Source organism: Vigna radiata, unplaced genomic scaffold (assembly GCF_000741045.1).
Source record: "Vigna radiata var. radiata cultivar VC1973A unplaced genomic scaffold, Vradiata_ver6 scaffold_330, whole genome shotgun sequence".
Classification (NCBI taxonomy): Eukaryota; Viridiplantae; Streptophyta; class Magnoliopsida; order Fabales; family Fabaceae; genus Vigna; species Vigna radiata.
Genome location: NW_014541823.1, coordinates 149001 through 164541, shown reverse-complemented (window position 1 = coordinate 164541; position 15541 = coordinate 149001). Strand labels below are relative to the sequence as shown.

The 15541-nt window shown below is 35.5% G+C and overlaps 1 protein-coding gene across 3 annotated transcripts; it reads right to left on the bottom strand.

The window, feature by feature from the left end:
• Positions 1 to 208: 208 nt before the first annotated feature.
• Positions 209 to 12653, bottom strand: LOC106778439. 3 transcript variants are annotated; one of them, XM_014666394.2, is made up of 10 exons: positions 12388 to 12653; positions 11607 to 11716; positions 8751 to 11528; positions 8581 to 8664; positions 2969 to 3121; positions 2660 to 2823; positions 2223 to 2370; positions 2018 to 2140; positions 1568 to 1655; positions 209 to 519 (listed from the first exon to the last, which is right to left on the bottom strand). In XM_014666394.2, exons 2-10 carry the CDS (start codon positions 11676 to 11678, stop codon positions 326 to 328), a joined length of 3804 nt encoding a protein of 1267 aa, XP_014521880.1. In that variant the 5' UTR covers positions 11679 to 11716; positions 12388 to 12653; the 3' UTR covers positions 209 to 325. The 3 variants fall into 3 exon arrangements, with proteins under 3 accessions (XP_014521880.1, XP_022631912.1, XP_014521881.1); XM_022776191.1 differs by lacking the exon at positions 11607 to 11716 and having other exon boundaries at positions 326 to 519; positions 8751 to 11569; XM_014666395.2 differs by lacking the exon at positions 11607 to 11716 and having other exon boundaries at positions 326 to 519; positions 12388 to 12513.
• Positions 12654 to 15541: the final 2888 nt, after the last annotated feature.

Below are 15541 nucleotides of genomic sequence, written 5' to 3'. Positions count from 1 at the left end.
TCTAGCACATTGTTAACACTGCCCTCTATATGATTAATAGCCATCTATAATAAAATCATTGTTAACAATTACGAGATTGGAACCAAGGAGCAAGAAACATTGTACAATACACAAACTAAATGACAAATTTTGCACTGGTTTTGAAACATTGGTATACAGCTTGCATAGTGTAGTATAAAATTATTATGGTGAAAAAAAAAAAAAAAAAAAAAAAAAAAAAAAAAAAAAAAAAAAAAACTACAGTATATAGAACCATACTTGTATAAGTTACTTCCTTGGATCACCATTAAATGACAGTATGAATGCCAACTTTACAATGTATAACTCATTTAGATGTTTTATGGCCATGTGTTTTGGTTTGGCTTGCTGCTGCAGACATTATGCGCAAACGACTGGCAATTTCTGTGAAGGATGGTCTGACTGCAGGATTGGGAGCCCAGCATTGTTCCATCAGTGTTCTCCATTCAGGATCACAGTTACTTGGGATGGTTGGCCTTAATGTGTTATTCACAATTCCACCTGTAAGGGGAGACACAGATTAGTGATAGGTTACACAGAAGTCCTTTTTGAATAATTTTTTCCACAGACTCGTGTATTGAAGAACTAGACCAGAGATATCATCAAATTATAGCATATAAATGAATGAGTTTCACCTAATAATTTGATTTTGTAAGGCTGAAATAGGTTTAAAAATCCAATTTTAAGAACTAGAATAGATTTTAGTAAAGGAACCACAAGTTTATGGATCCTCCAAAAGTGATTCTACTTTACCAGTCAAATAGAAACCAATTCTTTCAACATCAGTTTCTTTTTCCAAAATTAATTCAACCAAAATGTGAACCACACAGATAGTGTAGAAAGTTAGCTAAAAACAAACTTAAGCCCAGTCAACAGTAAAGTCTACAACCATACTAAGGTAGGTATAGATTTTGAATGTGTGCACACAGTATATTTTGTGTTGATAAATTTTTTGGACAGAATCGCTTACTATTTTATTTTTTTCAAATATCTTAATCCAAAAAATTTTGATTAAAAACTGTAAGGAATATAGAAAGCTAATCCAATCGCTCTCTCCAAAGGATTCTCTTATCAGAATCTGTAAGGAATACAAAATAAGCTATAATTCAATAGCATTACTCTATCAATTTCTTATATAAACTTCATCCATTTACAGAACAATAAAGAAAGTTGCTGAAGGTATGCTAGATACTTAAAAAAGGTGTATATTTTTGTTTTTTTAATAAAGAACTGAAAATATCCATCATTATCTGGTTATAGCATGTTTTGTTTGCCAATCATTCAACACTGGTCTGATGTGAAGCAACAAGGGGCATCTTCTATATGTTTGACCTGATTTCAATGGAATTTTGTGATCCTTGTTATGATTGTACTATTTATGGTATTTTACAACTAGACCCCTCTTTTACCCTATCCTATGCATAATCTCAATTTTAACAATGTTTCTATATTCTACTACTGTCTAATTTTTTTCCTTGAATACAAAGTGTCAATTTCAAGAAGCCACAAAAAAGACTAGTAAGGATAAGAGATGAGAATAAGATATTACCTATAATTGCACCATAATGCATATTGGCATACGGCTCCTCACCGGTAAGAATTTCCCATAATACAATGCCAAAGGAGAACACATCAACCTACAGATAAGGGTAACAAACCAAAATGAATTTCAACAATTTCCTTCCCAGATACTATTAAGATGTAAACTGCAAATATCCCATATGAAACAAAAGATTTTCAAAGGTGGAAATAAGAGAATGAAATAGGCAACTTTGAATGCTCGAAATTTAAAATGGTCAAGTAAAAATAGTTCAACAGGAACTTCCTCGAAACCGGAATATTGTGAACTGGTAGAGTTTTATTTTCACGTGAGATAAAAGAAATTTAGACGTCTAGAACAAGAAATGAATACTGGACAACATTTCCTTAGTTAAATTAAATTTCAATTGGGTCAATTGATTGAAGAAAAACATTTTATACAGATAAGTTGAAATATTACCTTTTCTGAGACCTTATTGCTGCTGCCATTCAAAAGCTCTGGTGCCATCCAAGGTAGTGTCCCACGCACACCACCAGTAACCAAAGTATTTCGCTTAATTTTTGATAAGCCAAAATCACCAACCTAGGTAAGAAAATTTCTCAGTCAACACAAAAAGTGATCTTCCATGCTGATAGAAAAATACTACCAGGCCCAGTCTACATACCTTGCATATTGGACGTAAAGGATCTTTCAAGTTTACAAGCAAATTGTCACATTTTAAGTCAAAATGCACAATGTTTTTTGAGTGCAAATATTCCATTCCAAAAGCAGCATCCATTGCAATTATCAGCCTCTTGCGACGATCAAGATACCTAAATATAAAATTATTGTAAGAATCTTGAACAAAAATCATATAAAAAAAACTGGACATATAATTTAACACTCAAATGCTCTTGCTGACTCAATAAACATTAGTAGATCTGATTGGCGATCACACAATTATACCAAATCATGAAGTTTTCCCAATAAATATTCATGCATTCTCTATCCAAGAAATAAGTTGCAATAGGACAGATCTCTTTTCAACAAATTTGAGGCAGTAGTAAGCCTTAATCTTATGCACTATAACAGAGATGCAAAATCTATTCTCAAAAGCATTACCTATCCTTGCGAAGTAATACATGCCTAAGAGAACCATCCACCATATATTCTGCCACAGTGGCCATTGTACCACCTGGTCCATGCTGTACCACACCATAAAATGCAACCACATTTGGATGATGAAGCTTGGAAAGAATGTCAGCTTCCCGCCAAAACTCCACAGTCTGGGAAAAGAAGCAAATATCATCTCACCTCAAAATGTATCATGGTTAAAGAAATTCAATGACAGAAAGAATCGTTTTCTTATTTTATTTTAATGAAAACATAAAATAGTGCATCCTATACAACATCCATTAAATAAAAAGCTACCAATCTCTCTTGTTCAGATGACCGGCCCGTGAAGCAGCTCTTCTTTATTCTTTTAATAGCAACATCTGTTCCTCTCCATTTTCCATGATACACAGTCCCAAAGGTACCAGAACCTAATTCTCGCAGCTCCTCAAGATCTTCATTCTTAATGACCTACCAATTTGCATAGAAAACAAAGAAATAAATGAAGTCATGAACTAAATATTTTCAGGTTTCAGATCAGCACTACAGTATGATATAATTTACACATTCAAAAATTGTGAATACACACACACACACACACATATAACAGCTAAATGGCCAAATAAACAAACTTTACAAGGTCAAAAGAGAGAAAAATTCTAAAACAGCACATCTTGAACAAGAGGCTTATTAACTTTTGTTTAAAAGACAATGAGAATCTACATGTTAGAGAAGCTAAATATTTTACAAAAGTGCCAAAGAATGCCAGACTACATTTAGCCCACGAGAGGAAGAGGTATAGTGTAATGGCAACGAGAATGATGCAGCACAAGCATGGTACTATAACATGTAACCTGTGCATTTTTTATATATATACAGGTTTAATTAGATATCTTCCTTCATTAGGATTAATTGGTCAAGGTTTCCTTGTTGCTATAACATGTAACCTGTGCATTTTTTTATTTATATACAGGTTTCATCAGATATCTTCCCTCATTAGGATTAATTGGTCAAGGTTTCCTTGTTTGTGGTAATTAAGTCTGATTTGATGTCCATAATTCAGGCATAGCATTATGATCGAAGTTCTATAAAAACTGATACTTGTGCTCTTTAAATTATCAGAAAATGATACTCAATTCTCCCCATGTTCCAAGTATTAGATTGCTCAACCTTGGGGCTCTGCATCCAGGCTAAAACCCTAGCCATCTTGCTTGAAAGCTTCCTTGATAGCAATCACCCTTAGTTGAGACATCTTTGGAGGACTGTCTTAATTGCAGCCTAATGGTTGGTGGATTAGTCCTACAACTAGAAATATGCCTTAAAGCTTATAAAGTTTGGGCAGTCCTCACTTAAGAAGCTGGTTTTGTAAAATTAAGTTAGATCCTAAAATCAGTTTCTAAGACATCCTCGTCACATCCAGCTTAGGCAGCCTTCATTGTCACCCTTTCCTTCAATTGTTCAAATGAAAATTGGGAATAATATTTATCAGCCAACACATAATACTTCCATTGCCATTAAGTAACTACTTGCACAACCTTGTTCTCTATAATCTCCTTAGCTGTTAGAATAGGCTTAAAATAGGCCTGAAATAGGCTTTACTAAAAAGCTGTTTTGTGCTGTACCTATCTCTACCTAGGATCCTAGAAATGCCTTTACTTGTTTTTTACTCTTTCCTCTCCTCATTGTATATGAGAACAATCTACAGTTAATATATAAACATGAGAACCTAAGAGAGGAAAAATTAAGCTCTCAAAAGAATATTGTTTCTTTTTTATTTATCTCGAGTTAGTATCAGAGCACGTCAATTTTGCTCTACCTGTCTTAGTCTTGTCCAGTAAAGTTTCACTAAGTCCCTATCATATACCTGCTGCTACACCCTCACAGCAGTCTGTCCCTCTTTTGAAACTGGTTGTGTTACCCACTGTCTCAAAGACATAGTCTAGCTCCTCATCCCTTCTGAGTCTTCTTCATCCACTGATTTTCTTTCCCAGAACTGTTAATAAGCATTTCATGTAAACCAGGTATAACTCTGGATTTTATAATTCTAGGCTGCAGGGTTTCATAATGCAAAGCTCAATTAGTGGCTAAAGGGTTTCATCAAGTCCGTGGCTCTAATATTTTCTCCTGATGTTAAACCTGCTACTATCAGACTCATCACTCCTGCCCTCACTAGTAATTGGGAATTATTTCAGTTATATGCCAGTAATGCTTTTCTTATTGGCTTCTTGGATGAAATAGTATATATGGTGCAGCCCCCAAGATTTGAAGTTGACGAGAAATCTCTTGATAGGTTCTTGTGATCAAGAACCTATGGGAAAACACTCAAGAACACTCAATGACAAGTTCTCTGAATTATACTGCCCCTTTTATTGTTCAGAATCAACAAGAAGGGTGTTTACAAGGTAACCCGAGAGCCTAACCTCTCTCCAAAGAACCACAAGAGTTCCCGTAAAACAATAATACTCAAAAACTGACTCTCCCAAAGCACCCCAACTCCTTTTATACAGACTTCTTCCTAACTACTTCCTAACTACCAGTAGAGGCCTAACAATACCACCCTCCCCCGAAACAACCTTGTCCTCAAGGTTGAAGTTAGGACATTGGTCTGCCATAGTGCTCCTGTCCTCCGAGGTTACGTCTTCTCTTTTGCCCTGCAAATTCCACGTTTGATCCCATGGTTGTCCAAGTGACCCCTGGGCAATAGTTCTGCAAGCTCAACATACCACTTTCTGATGTGTGGATCTACGTTTTCCTCTCCAATGCCGCATCCATGGCCAACTTTCTTTTTGAATTTATTTTTTCCACCGGGATCAAATTCTTGAAAAGCACCAAATGTTTCACCTTTCGTTGCTGCTTGGATTCAAAAGTTGGGGGTAGCATCCTATTTAGGTCAATAACTTCTTTCTTTATTTGTTGAAACCTGTTATCCTCCTCCTGCTTTGCTGACAGACTCAACTGATAATTTTTTTTAAGTTTCTCTTTAATGTTCTTAGCTGAATCGGATGGCTAAGAATACTCTTAATTAACTCTTTTGATACGTTCACCCCTTCTTTAAGGGTTATTAGATGCTCCACCTTCCGAAAAGGAGACAGCCCTTTAATTTCCTGAAACACCCTTGAGTGCTGCTCTGCTTCCTGTGCAGCTGTCAACTCACTTTGCCACTCACTGTCCTCTCTGCACAGTACAGGTTTTTCTCTCTCCTGGAACATTTGGTAGTGTTGGTGCAGAACTGCACTCTGCTCTGTTTGCACAGGGGTCAAATTACTTTGCCTCTCTCCATCCTGCACCTCATTCTCCATTAGACCCAGTTCCAGTGTCCACGTTTCAGCGTATGCAAACTTGAGGGGGATTTTCGATTCCACCAGCTGTTTGGAAAAAACAGAGTCCCCTTCTTCTCTCACCCTTTTACCCGCCAGGTAATACCCAATGGTCATTTCTTTCCAATTTATCATCACCTTAGCCAACCAAACTACGCCCAAAATAATATCTACAACCCCCAAGTTGAACAAATAAAAGTCTTCCTCCACTGCACCTTCTCCCAACGTTACCAACCAAGCGATCCAAGTATATCATCTACTCCTCCAAGCTCGAAGACGTAAAGATCGGCAACCACCGTATCTTCCCCCATGTTGATGGGTACCATCGCTGATTCCCCTCTTCCTTGGATCCGGCAGGTCGGACCAAATGATAGGTTCTTGTGATCAAGAACCTATGAGAAAACACTCAAGAACACTCAATGACAAGTTCTCTGAATTATACTGCCCCTTTTATTGTNCAGAATCAACAAGAAGGGTGTTTACAAGGTAACCCGAGAGCCTAACCTCTCTCCAAAGAACCACAAGAGTTCCCGTAAAACAATAATACTCAAAAACTGACTCTCCCAAAGCACCCCAACCCCTTTTATACAGACTTCTTCCTAACTACCAGTAGAGGCCTAACATCTCTCGTTTGTAAACTCAACAAGGCCCTATTTGGCCTGAAAACAAGCACCCATGTGGTAGCTACCATGTGCCTTTCTCTAATATTAAGGAACCACCCATGTGGTAGGGTTAATTAGGAGTTAATTAACTATTAAACATAGGACTAGTTGAGTTAACTTTAGCTTAAGCAATCTTATGTTTGCATTTGGGCTTGCTAATGTTTCTAAACACTTGAGAGGTGTTTTTTCCTCTTCAAAACCATGGCATGCTTCTTATAAAAGAGAGTCAGCCCCTCTTCTAAAATCACTTTTGAAGATTGAATGAAATCTTCCTTGTGAGTTCACTTTGAAAGTCTAAAGAGTTATCTATTCTTGTCTTGGTTCTTATCTTGAGAAGCTTTCTCCAGTAGTGAATCTTCTTGCACTTATCCTTTGGGATTTATCACAAAGGTGGCATGTTTTTTCTCGTTTCTAAGTCTCAATCCATTTTCTAATTTCTTTTGCAAAATGTTTTTGTTTTACATGTTTTTCATTGGGTTGGTGAGATACAAATTTGAATCAAGATCTTACCATCCTCCTAAGCTCCACGTCACTCCAAAATAACTGCCACTGCCAGCATTATTTCATTCTTTCTTCATCTACCCCTTCAATCTAAAATCTCTTGTGATTTAATAACCAAAGGCTTCCTTACCAGATAACAGAGACTTATAATTCTTGCTTCTATTTTGGCATGCACCATGAATTGCTCCCAAAATATGGGAGCTCTAATACCCGTTGATGGATGATAGATACCCATAAGTTAGGTAATTAGATTAAAGAACCTATCAGGTTAATTGGACAAAGAAATAAAGGGGTTTGTGTTAGAAAGAATGAGACAGGACCTGCATTTGATTATGCCCATAAAGGGCAGGTTTATGACCAGCATCTTACTGTACATAGAAATAATTATAAACAGTTTATGGACTTTTGGTAAATAAAATAGTAGAGTGGATCCAGACCTCTTGAAATATCTAGAGAAGTGTATTGGCTCCTTGCGGGCTTCTCCCTAGTTTTATCTAATAAAAATCAATTCTTTCTCGTTGTTACGATACCAGTGCTATCAATAGAACTGGATAAGGAAAAAAAATAAGACAGGAAATATATGAAGAATGCTTTGGTATTATTCTCTAGTAGAACTCTTGTAACAGTCAAAGATGAATTACAATAGTACACAGGTTATTCAACAGATCCTGATTTCTCCCCGCTCTCTAAGAGTTAAATCCTTTCCAGAAATAATAAGATAGATCCCAATCTCAATCCTTTTCTTATTTATCGGCACATGACTCATTCAACCTATTACATACTGATCCATTAAGAGAAGAGGCAGCCGGGGTCTACAGAGTATTAAATATTCTTTAAAACCTTGGAGAGACTCGGAAGATAAATATTGCAAGTTCTAATTGCTGCTATGACGAACTCTACATCTGCACTAAGCTTTAAATGAAAGATAAATGTAAATTAGATTAACGTGAGTGAGATGTCCAAGTCTAGATTATATGGATCCAGATCCAATAAATTATTAATACCAATACACTTCTGAAATCTGAAGAATCGAAATCAAAATTATGTAACAATGGTAATAAAGAAGTAACTAAGAAGCAAGCCTGCAATACATCATACCCAAAAGTATATGTGATCAACAGAGATACAGCCTTATGGGTACACATTATATTGTTGTAACCATACATAGAAAATTGTCATATTTGAGATTTGTATCATAGGCAGTACTCATAACCATATCTAATAGAGTAGACTTACTCAAGTATACTCTAATAGTTATAGTTATTCCTGCATGTTGACACACACAAATAGCCCATTTACACAAGTGAGATGATCAGTAACTCTTTGCAACAGGTGAAAGGCTTATTGGGAAGGCAACAGAGCCTCCAGTTTGCCCAAAAATATCAAAACATGTTCCATGTATGAAAAAAAGTATATAAGAAATGTCGCATGTATAAGAACACGGTTTTACCTGCACAGTACTAATGTCAATATCTCCAAAAGAAGGATCAAGGGCTGGAGATAGGTTGCTATTTTTCACATCAAATTTGCCATCCTAAATTGAAGCAAAGATCTTTGTTATTGGAAATGCAGATGTGTACAACCTTACGCACAAAGAAATATAATAAAAAAAAGTAGTACCTCAAACTCTGACCCTTGAATTCTTAGATTTTCCATCATAGCATCAAACTGCATACTCTCATTTTCCTTAAGCTGGGATTGATTATAATTAGACTTCAGAATGGTAGTTTCAGTTTCAATCCTTACATGTAAGTCCTCAGGATTTTCTTCATTAAATTTGAGATGGGAATCTTCATGATGTAGGGGATCTCCATCAGTTGTTAGCGGCATAATATGATGAGTTCTATTATCTTCTGTTTTTCCTATCCCAGGTGGAAAACCAAGATGATCTTGATCCATAAGAGAGACATTATCAAGCCCTTGTGCTAATTTATGAAAATATGACCATCTTTTGGGTTCATGATTTTCCATATTTACGCTTAAGCCTACTCCATCTCCAGACAATGGATGCAGACTGGAGGGGTCTTCTCCATGTATTGCTTTAGAAAACATATCTGAAAGCAATTCCCGGGGAAATCGATCATCAATGTCAATAAGAATGTCCCCTTGAGATTGTTTGGAAACAACATTTTGGGGGAAATCTTGATTAACATCTTTAGTTACACTCCCAGTTACAGATACAGGTAGTTCTTCCACCAAACAACCATCATTTGATTCCTTCCCCGAGGCTTCACCCCAATCAATCTCTGGAAGATTGGATGCTAGATCATCAAGACGCTTAGCAGAGGAAACATGATGCAAAGTAGGAAGATCTGATTTACCATCTTTTGTTTTGGTCTTGGTTTCAGTTTCGTCAAGCAAGGGCTTAATTTGGCTATCTTTACGATAATTTTCAGTTTCAACATCTTTAGTTCCTTCATTACTTGACAACACTGGCTTCAACTCAGGGTCTGTGAGCTCAGATAGTTTTGACTTAATAAGACTGTTTGTATCAGGCAACGGTTTGCTCATTTGATTTTTGGAAAACCCATTGTCGGTGGTATGGCCATCTGCATGCAAGGGCTTTTCTGCATTACCTAATTCGTCAGTTGGATGCAAGTTGCCCCCAGATTCTGTTACTGGGTCCTCTGGGTTGACATCAGAAAGTAAATCTGACACATGAAGTTGAGAACTGTGTGTGTCATCTGACTTTGAGGAACGATTCAGCAACTCCACTTGCTCCCTCGGAGTTCTTTCTGAAAAATAAACTCTTTCGGGAAGTGGAGGAGGATGAAGACAACTCAAATCAATTGCATTTGGATGGGAATCAACATAAGCAGGAACAAATGCACTGCTAGAAGTAGAAGACAACTCTTCATAATCCTTGTGCTGAACCTTTTTTGTTGAAGGTAATGAAGGTGGATGTCCCTCAGGCATGGTAACTACAACTGATGCTTCAGGAAAATTACTTTTTAAGCCACTATCAGAGGTTTGTAAGGGAGCTGGAGACGTGGTTTCTGAGGTTAAAACATTTTCAGAGTCACTACCTTGCTTAACTGAATTATCACTTATCTTTTTCACCTGCGTTGCAAATAACTGAGAATTTTGAATTTGTAATCCACTAGATACATGGTCTTCATTCTGAACCCCTTGTTGATTGTTAAGCAGATGAGGAGCCATAGGAATAAAAGTCTCTCCAACAGGGTTATGAGTGGAATTAAGGCCATGGTGAACAAAATATTGACGACTATAATCCCCAAATTGAGGCATTTGGTCACCATAAGAAAGTTGATCAAGTTCATAAGAATTTGAGGCATTTGGTAGAACTGCTTGTGAAGAATGAATAGTCAATGAAGGATCAGATTTGTTAGTCAAGGGAGCGCTGGCACCTACAGATTCTACAGCAGCTCTATTATTAGTCTCTCTCTGTGAAGTTTGCCTTTCCAACTCATGCAGATCATCAGCTGAGAAACTGACACCGAGTGGGGTTGAGCTGTTTATTGATCCAAAGTCCATGCCATTAACAGCAACAACATATTGGACCTCAGAGTCATCACTAATGCTGCTGAGAGAAAAATGAGCATCTTCCAAATCACTCATAGAGAACAAAAACAGCCTAAGTTTTTTTGAGCGCTCTCTATCTTCTAGAAGATTACATTCCTCCATCATATTCTGCAAATCCTCATCAGACGACACTGATACCAAAGCATCGAGATCTTCCCCAGGAAGTTGATATTTTAGTACATGAACCAGATTATAAATTAACAATGCTTTTTGCATAAGCTCCTGCCAAGATATGTCCTTTCTTAGACGAAGAATACGAGTTTGACCTCCAACATACCTTAACTTCCCATCACTTGGTCGTGGTAATATTCTGCCACCAAAGCTACAAAGACACTTCATCATTGACGAGCTGTCAGAACCAACAGAAGACCCATACCCACGTACAAATCGACTATTCTCCTGATTCAATGAAACTCTTGGTATTGACCGAATTGACCCATAATTGCTTCTGTCTCCATGTAATGATGTACTCGGTCTGTTAAACTCTGTCAGACCTTTCTCAGTTTTTGATAGAATAGAAATGTCTGATCCACTTTCAGAAGCTGTGTGGTTGATGCCTAAGACACCTTTCAGTTCCATGCAGCCAGTTGCATAATTGGAATTGGAATCACTAACATTTGAAAACATGGGCTTCCTGAGATTCACCCTATCTCGCATGAATTCGAGAGCAAATTCCTCACCTGTCTGTATTGAATAATTAAGTACCGGTTTAACATCTGATGTGCTATACTCAGATGGGCGTCTAATACTATGCACGCCATCCATATGGTCCTGAATTACTGATTGAGATCCCGACTGGAACTCCTCATTTCTAGGCTCCATGGTATTGCATTGAAGATGTTTGTAGAATCTAGACTGTTCCATCATGACATTGTTTTTAACTTCTTAGGAGAACACTTCATTAAGAAACGAAATAAAAAATAAGTTCTAAACCTCTAGTAATACTTGGACAACATATAGACATTTGACGAATTGAAACTTCCAAGATAAGAGCAACACTCCCATGCACCAATGAAACACAACTTAATTGCACAGCAGTGGCCCTGTGTGAACACAATGGAATCAAGGTAGGTAGTTTAAGAAACAAATTAAAATGTAACAATACAATCACTACAGATGGAAACAAATGACCTCTATGGTCAACTATAAATGCAAAGTTACATATTGATAACCTGGGTAATAGGCTTAAAGATAACATTAAAACTTTGTTAAGATGTAATACTAGTTTATAAAGAACATAACGAACTACAATTTTTTAGACAGAACAGAATTTGGGCAGTGGAACAACTTTATTTGGTGGAAAAATCCAGCTTCCTTTCCATGGCTATAGGACCATTATGTGTCTCATGTGTTGCCATAAAACGAACATCAAACTATCTCCTTCTCTCTCACACACACGCACAACACATTTCATAACCAATCCTCATTTGGGAATGACTAGTATGGCATTACATCAATGTCACGCAGTACGCTAGATGACAAGTGAAAAATTGTTGTTTAAGTCACTAAGTTCTAAATAAATTGTACTCACACATATAGTCCAGAAACTAGTCAATTTAGTCCATCTCATTGTTATGTAATGAATTTCATTACCATAATAAGACAGTTTGATGATTTTAGCACACCACACAGACACACGATCAATCTACTTCCCTTAATCTAACCTCTTACCATGAAAACTAACCATGGAAAAAACTGATAACAGAACATGTACCTGACGAAAGGGGGGAAACCCGTCCTTGTGTTTGCTGAAGTTGAAAAGGGGAAAGATTGAAAATAAAAGTACGAAATTTGAACCAGAAACAGAGGTTTCAAGGGAAAATGAAAAGAACCCACTCCAGGTTACTCACGCTTTCGCCAATTACGCTATCTCTTCAGAGTTTGCTCCTGCTTCGACCCTTTTCCCCGGAAAATGACTGCGCTCTCTCTTTCTCTCTCTAGAAAACAGAAAATTCCCTCTCTGTACATTTTTCAATCCACCGCTGTTGTACATAGTTTCAGACATTTTGCGAGTTACAAAAGTACCCTTGCATCTTTGTACTTACAACTGTTATGCCATCAGCACGTGTGACCTGGCAACTTGGAAGAAAATTTGCTTATAATGAAATGGAATGGAACAAAATGACAATGGTTTCTCTCTTTATCCTTTTTCAAGCAATTAAAAGGAATTAAATATTAAATTATTTTAGAAAAAAAAAATAAAGTACAAAAATAATAAAATACCTAACATTGCATACTTTTAATATAGTTTAAGTATATTTTATCTAAAATTAAAGAAAAGTTATTTGTTTATTATTATTATTAGCCAGCAATTAAGATAGTACATTACATTCATAGTATTTTTGTTTACTTCTACTTTACATATTTGTATGCATTTTTTTCTAGTTTTCTTTGAGTTCTGTTTAACTCTTTATCCAAAGAAATCTTTAATCCTATTAGCTAACAATATTATTAAACTTTGGATTGGTCATTAATTCACTTAAGAAACTGGGCCATTGAATCAACTTAGTAGGTATTTATTGAATTGCAGCAGCCAATGTATAAAGAGGTGATGCCAGAATAAAATTAGGTTTGGTTCCATGTTAAAGGACACTTTAAATTTATTTGTTTTAAGAAGTAAATAAATTTTAAACAAAATAATTAAAAAAATATGTATTTTTAAAATTTAAGTCATATTAAAAATTATTTTAGTTTTAGATAAAATTATTATAATGTATGAATATTTGTTAAATAATTATTTTAGTATTTTTTATTATAATATTATTTTAATTTTATTGTCATTTTATGAAATGGGTTATCTCATAATACTATAAGTCAAATTTATCTAAATTCATTTAGGCAACAGGTTAAATAGATCTAACCTAATGATGATAATTGTTTAAGTTTATTTACATTATACAATATGAGGATTCTTCTTAAATAAAGTACGTTCATAAACATGAACTCTTTAGTATGCAAAAAAGAGTAAGACATATAAAGTATGTTTAATATTTTAAATTATATTAGTATTTAGACACTATGTTTGTAAATGAGCTTATGTAAATAGAAAAATTAGGTTATGCTCTCAAATTATTTGTATATTGAAAAGAGCAATTGTTCATAAGTTTCTTTAATAATAAACACTTTTGAGATATCAACCCCATTAACTATTTTATATATACATAATCTTATCTCTTTACCAAGCAATCATGTTAAATAATTTTACTATCATGACTTATGGATTATAATGACTCTCACACAAGGGAAACTTTAAGAAAGAACTTGTGAGCAACCCAATAATCTACAAGCTTCTTCCAAACAAAGCTAATATATGATAACAAATATACAACAAAACCATATTCCATAAGGATGAACAACATTTCTAATTTTCTCTATCACATGCTAAATGGATGGATGAGATAACAAGGATGCATAAGTTATTCGGTCTGAAGCTTAGAGTCAAACAACAAATGATTTGCTTATCTCTTTTTAACACCTTCTAGTAAGAAGCAAGTCATAACATTTAAATCTCACATTTAGATACATCTAATTTTGGTCCAAATCAAGTTGCAAATTATTTATCACCCATCTCATTGAGAGACCCAAGATACATCACTAAGAACACACATCACCATCCCCTTCTAAGCCAACATAAAGTATTCATTACTTATGACTGAAGTTATGTTTACCAAGATGGACCCTTCATAAGGCTTCCAGTCAAAATTGATGTAAGTACTATTGATGTGGGATTGATCTCAAGGGTGGAAAATCACCCACTCTTGCAAGTTACTAAAGTTTTGACTAAACTAGTAATATAAATGTAAGGTGATATGTGACTAGGTAGGCTTTTGCAATTTACAACTTAGTTAAAAAGCTATATTGCAACCTATAATTGTTTATCACCTACAAAATTAAATTATATGACTCTAAATAAGGCCAAAAGGGAAGGGATTAAGATGAAATATCACATTACTAGTTTGAGTTTTCTGTTAGAGATGTTATATTTAGTTTATATTGTGTTTATGTTAATTAGGGAAATATAGTCCCTATATGTTTATTAGGAAAACATTTTTCTTATTTTATTTTATTTTATTCTTACATATTCATTTGTATTTGGGCTTAGCCCATATTTCTTCTATTATAAATGGATAATGATATTTAGACAACATTTTTTTGACAATATTTGAACATTGATTACATGTCAATCTGTGATTGGTCAAAAATTACTCCTCAATAGTGTTTATGATTATTATTATTGATTATGGAGTAATTTTTGACCAATCACATATTGACATGTAATCAATGTTGTAAATAAAATGTTGTCTAAATATCATTATCCATTATAAATAGAGAACCCTATGTGTGTATTTAACACAAGGGATTAATTCCAATATATAATTTTCACTATATTTAACATGATATCAGAGCAGGTTTTCTAATCCTTTTCTACTTTGTCTTTGTTGTCACCGGTGGCCCCCTCGTAAAAGTTTCTTTTTCAACCTGTACCTTTATGCTTCAATAGGCAATCTCTAGTTTATGTCTCGCATATGGGTTGAAACAATTTCACCAACCCTTTGTCAAATTTGTCAGATTTGTTTTTGGGTGCTTTGATGAATAAGAGCTCATTATGATCTTCTACTTTCACGGTCTTTCATCGGCGCGCCGTCATTTTCGCCGTTCGTCGTGAGGGGGAGCATGTTTCCAGCCAGGTTTCAGGCTTTCAGACTCCACTAGTCAATGATGGCAGTCCTTGCAGTTTTGTCGCTTCTAGCCACTACAAGACCCATCAGTCAGTGATGGCATTCCCTGTAGTTTTGTCGCTTCTAGCCACTACAGGCCCCATCAGTCAGTGATGGCATTCCCTGTAGTTTTGTCGCTTTTAGCCACTA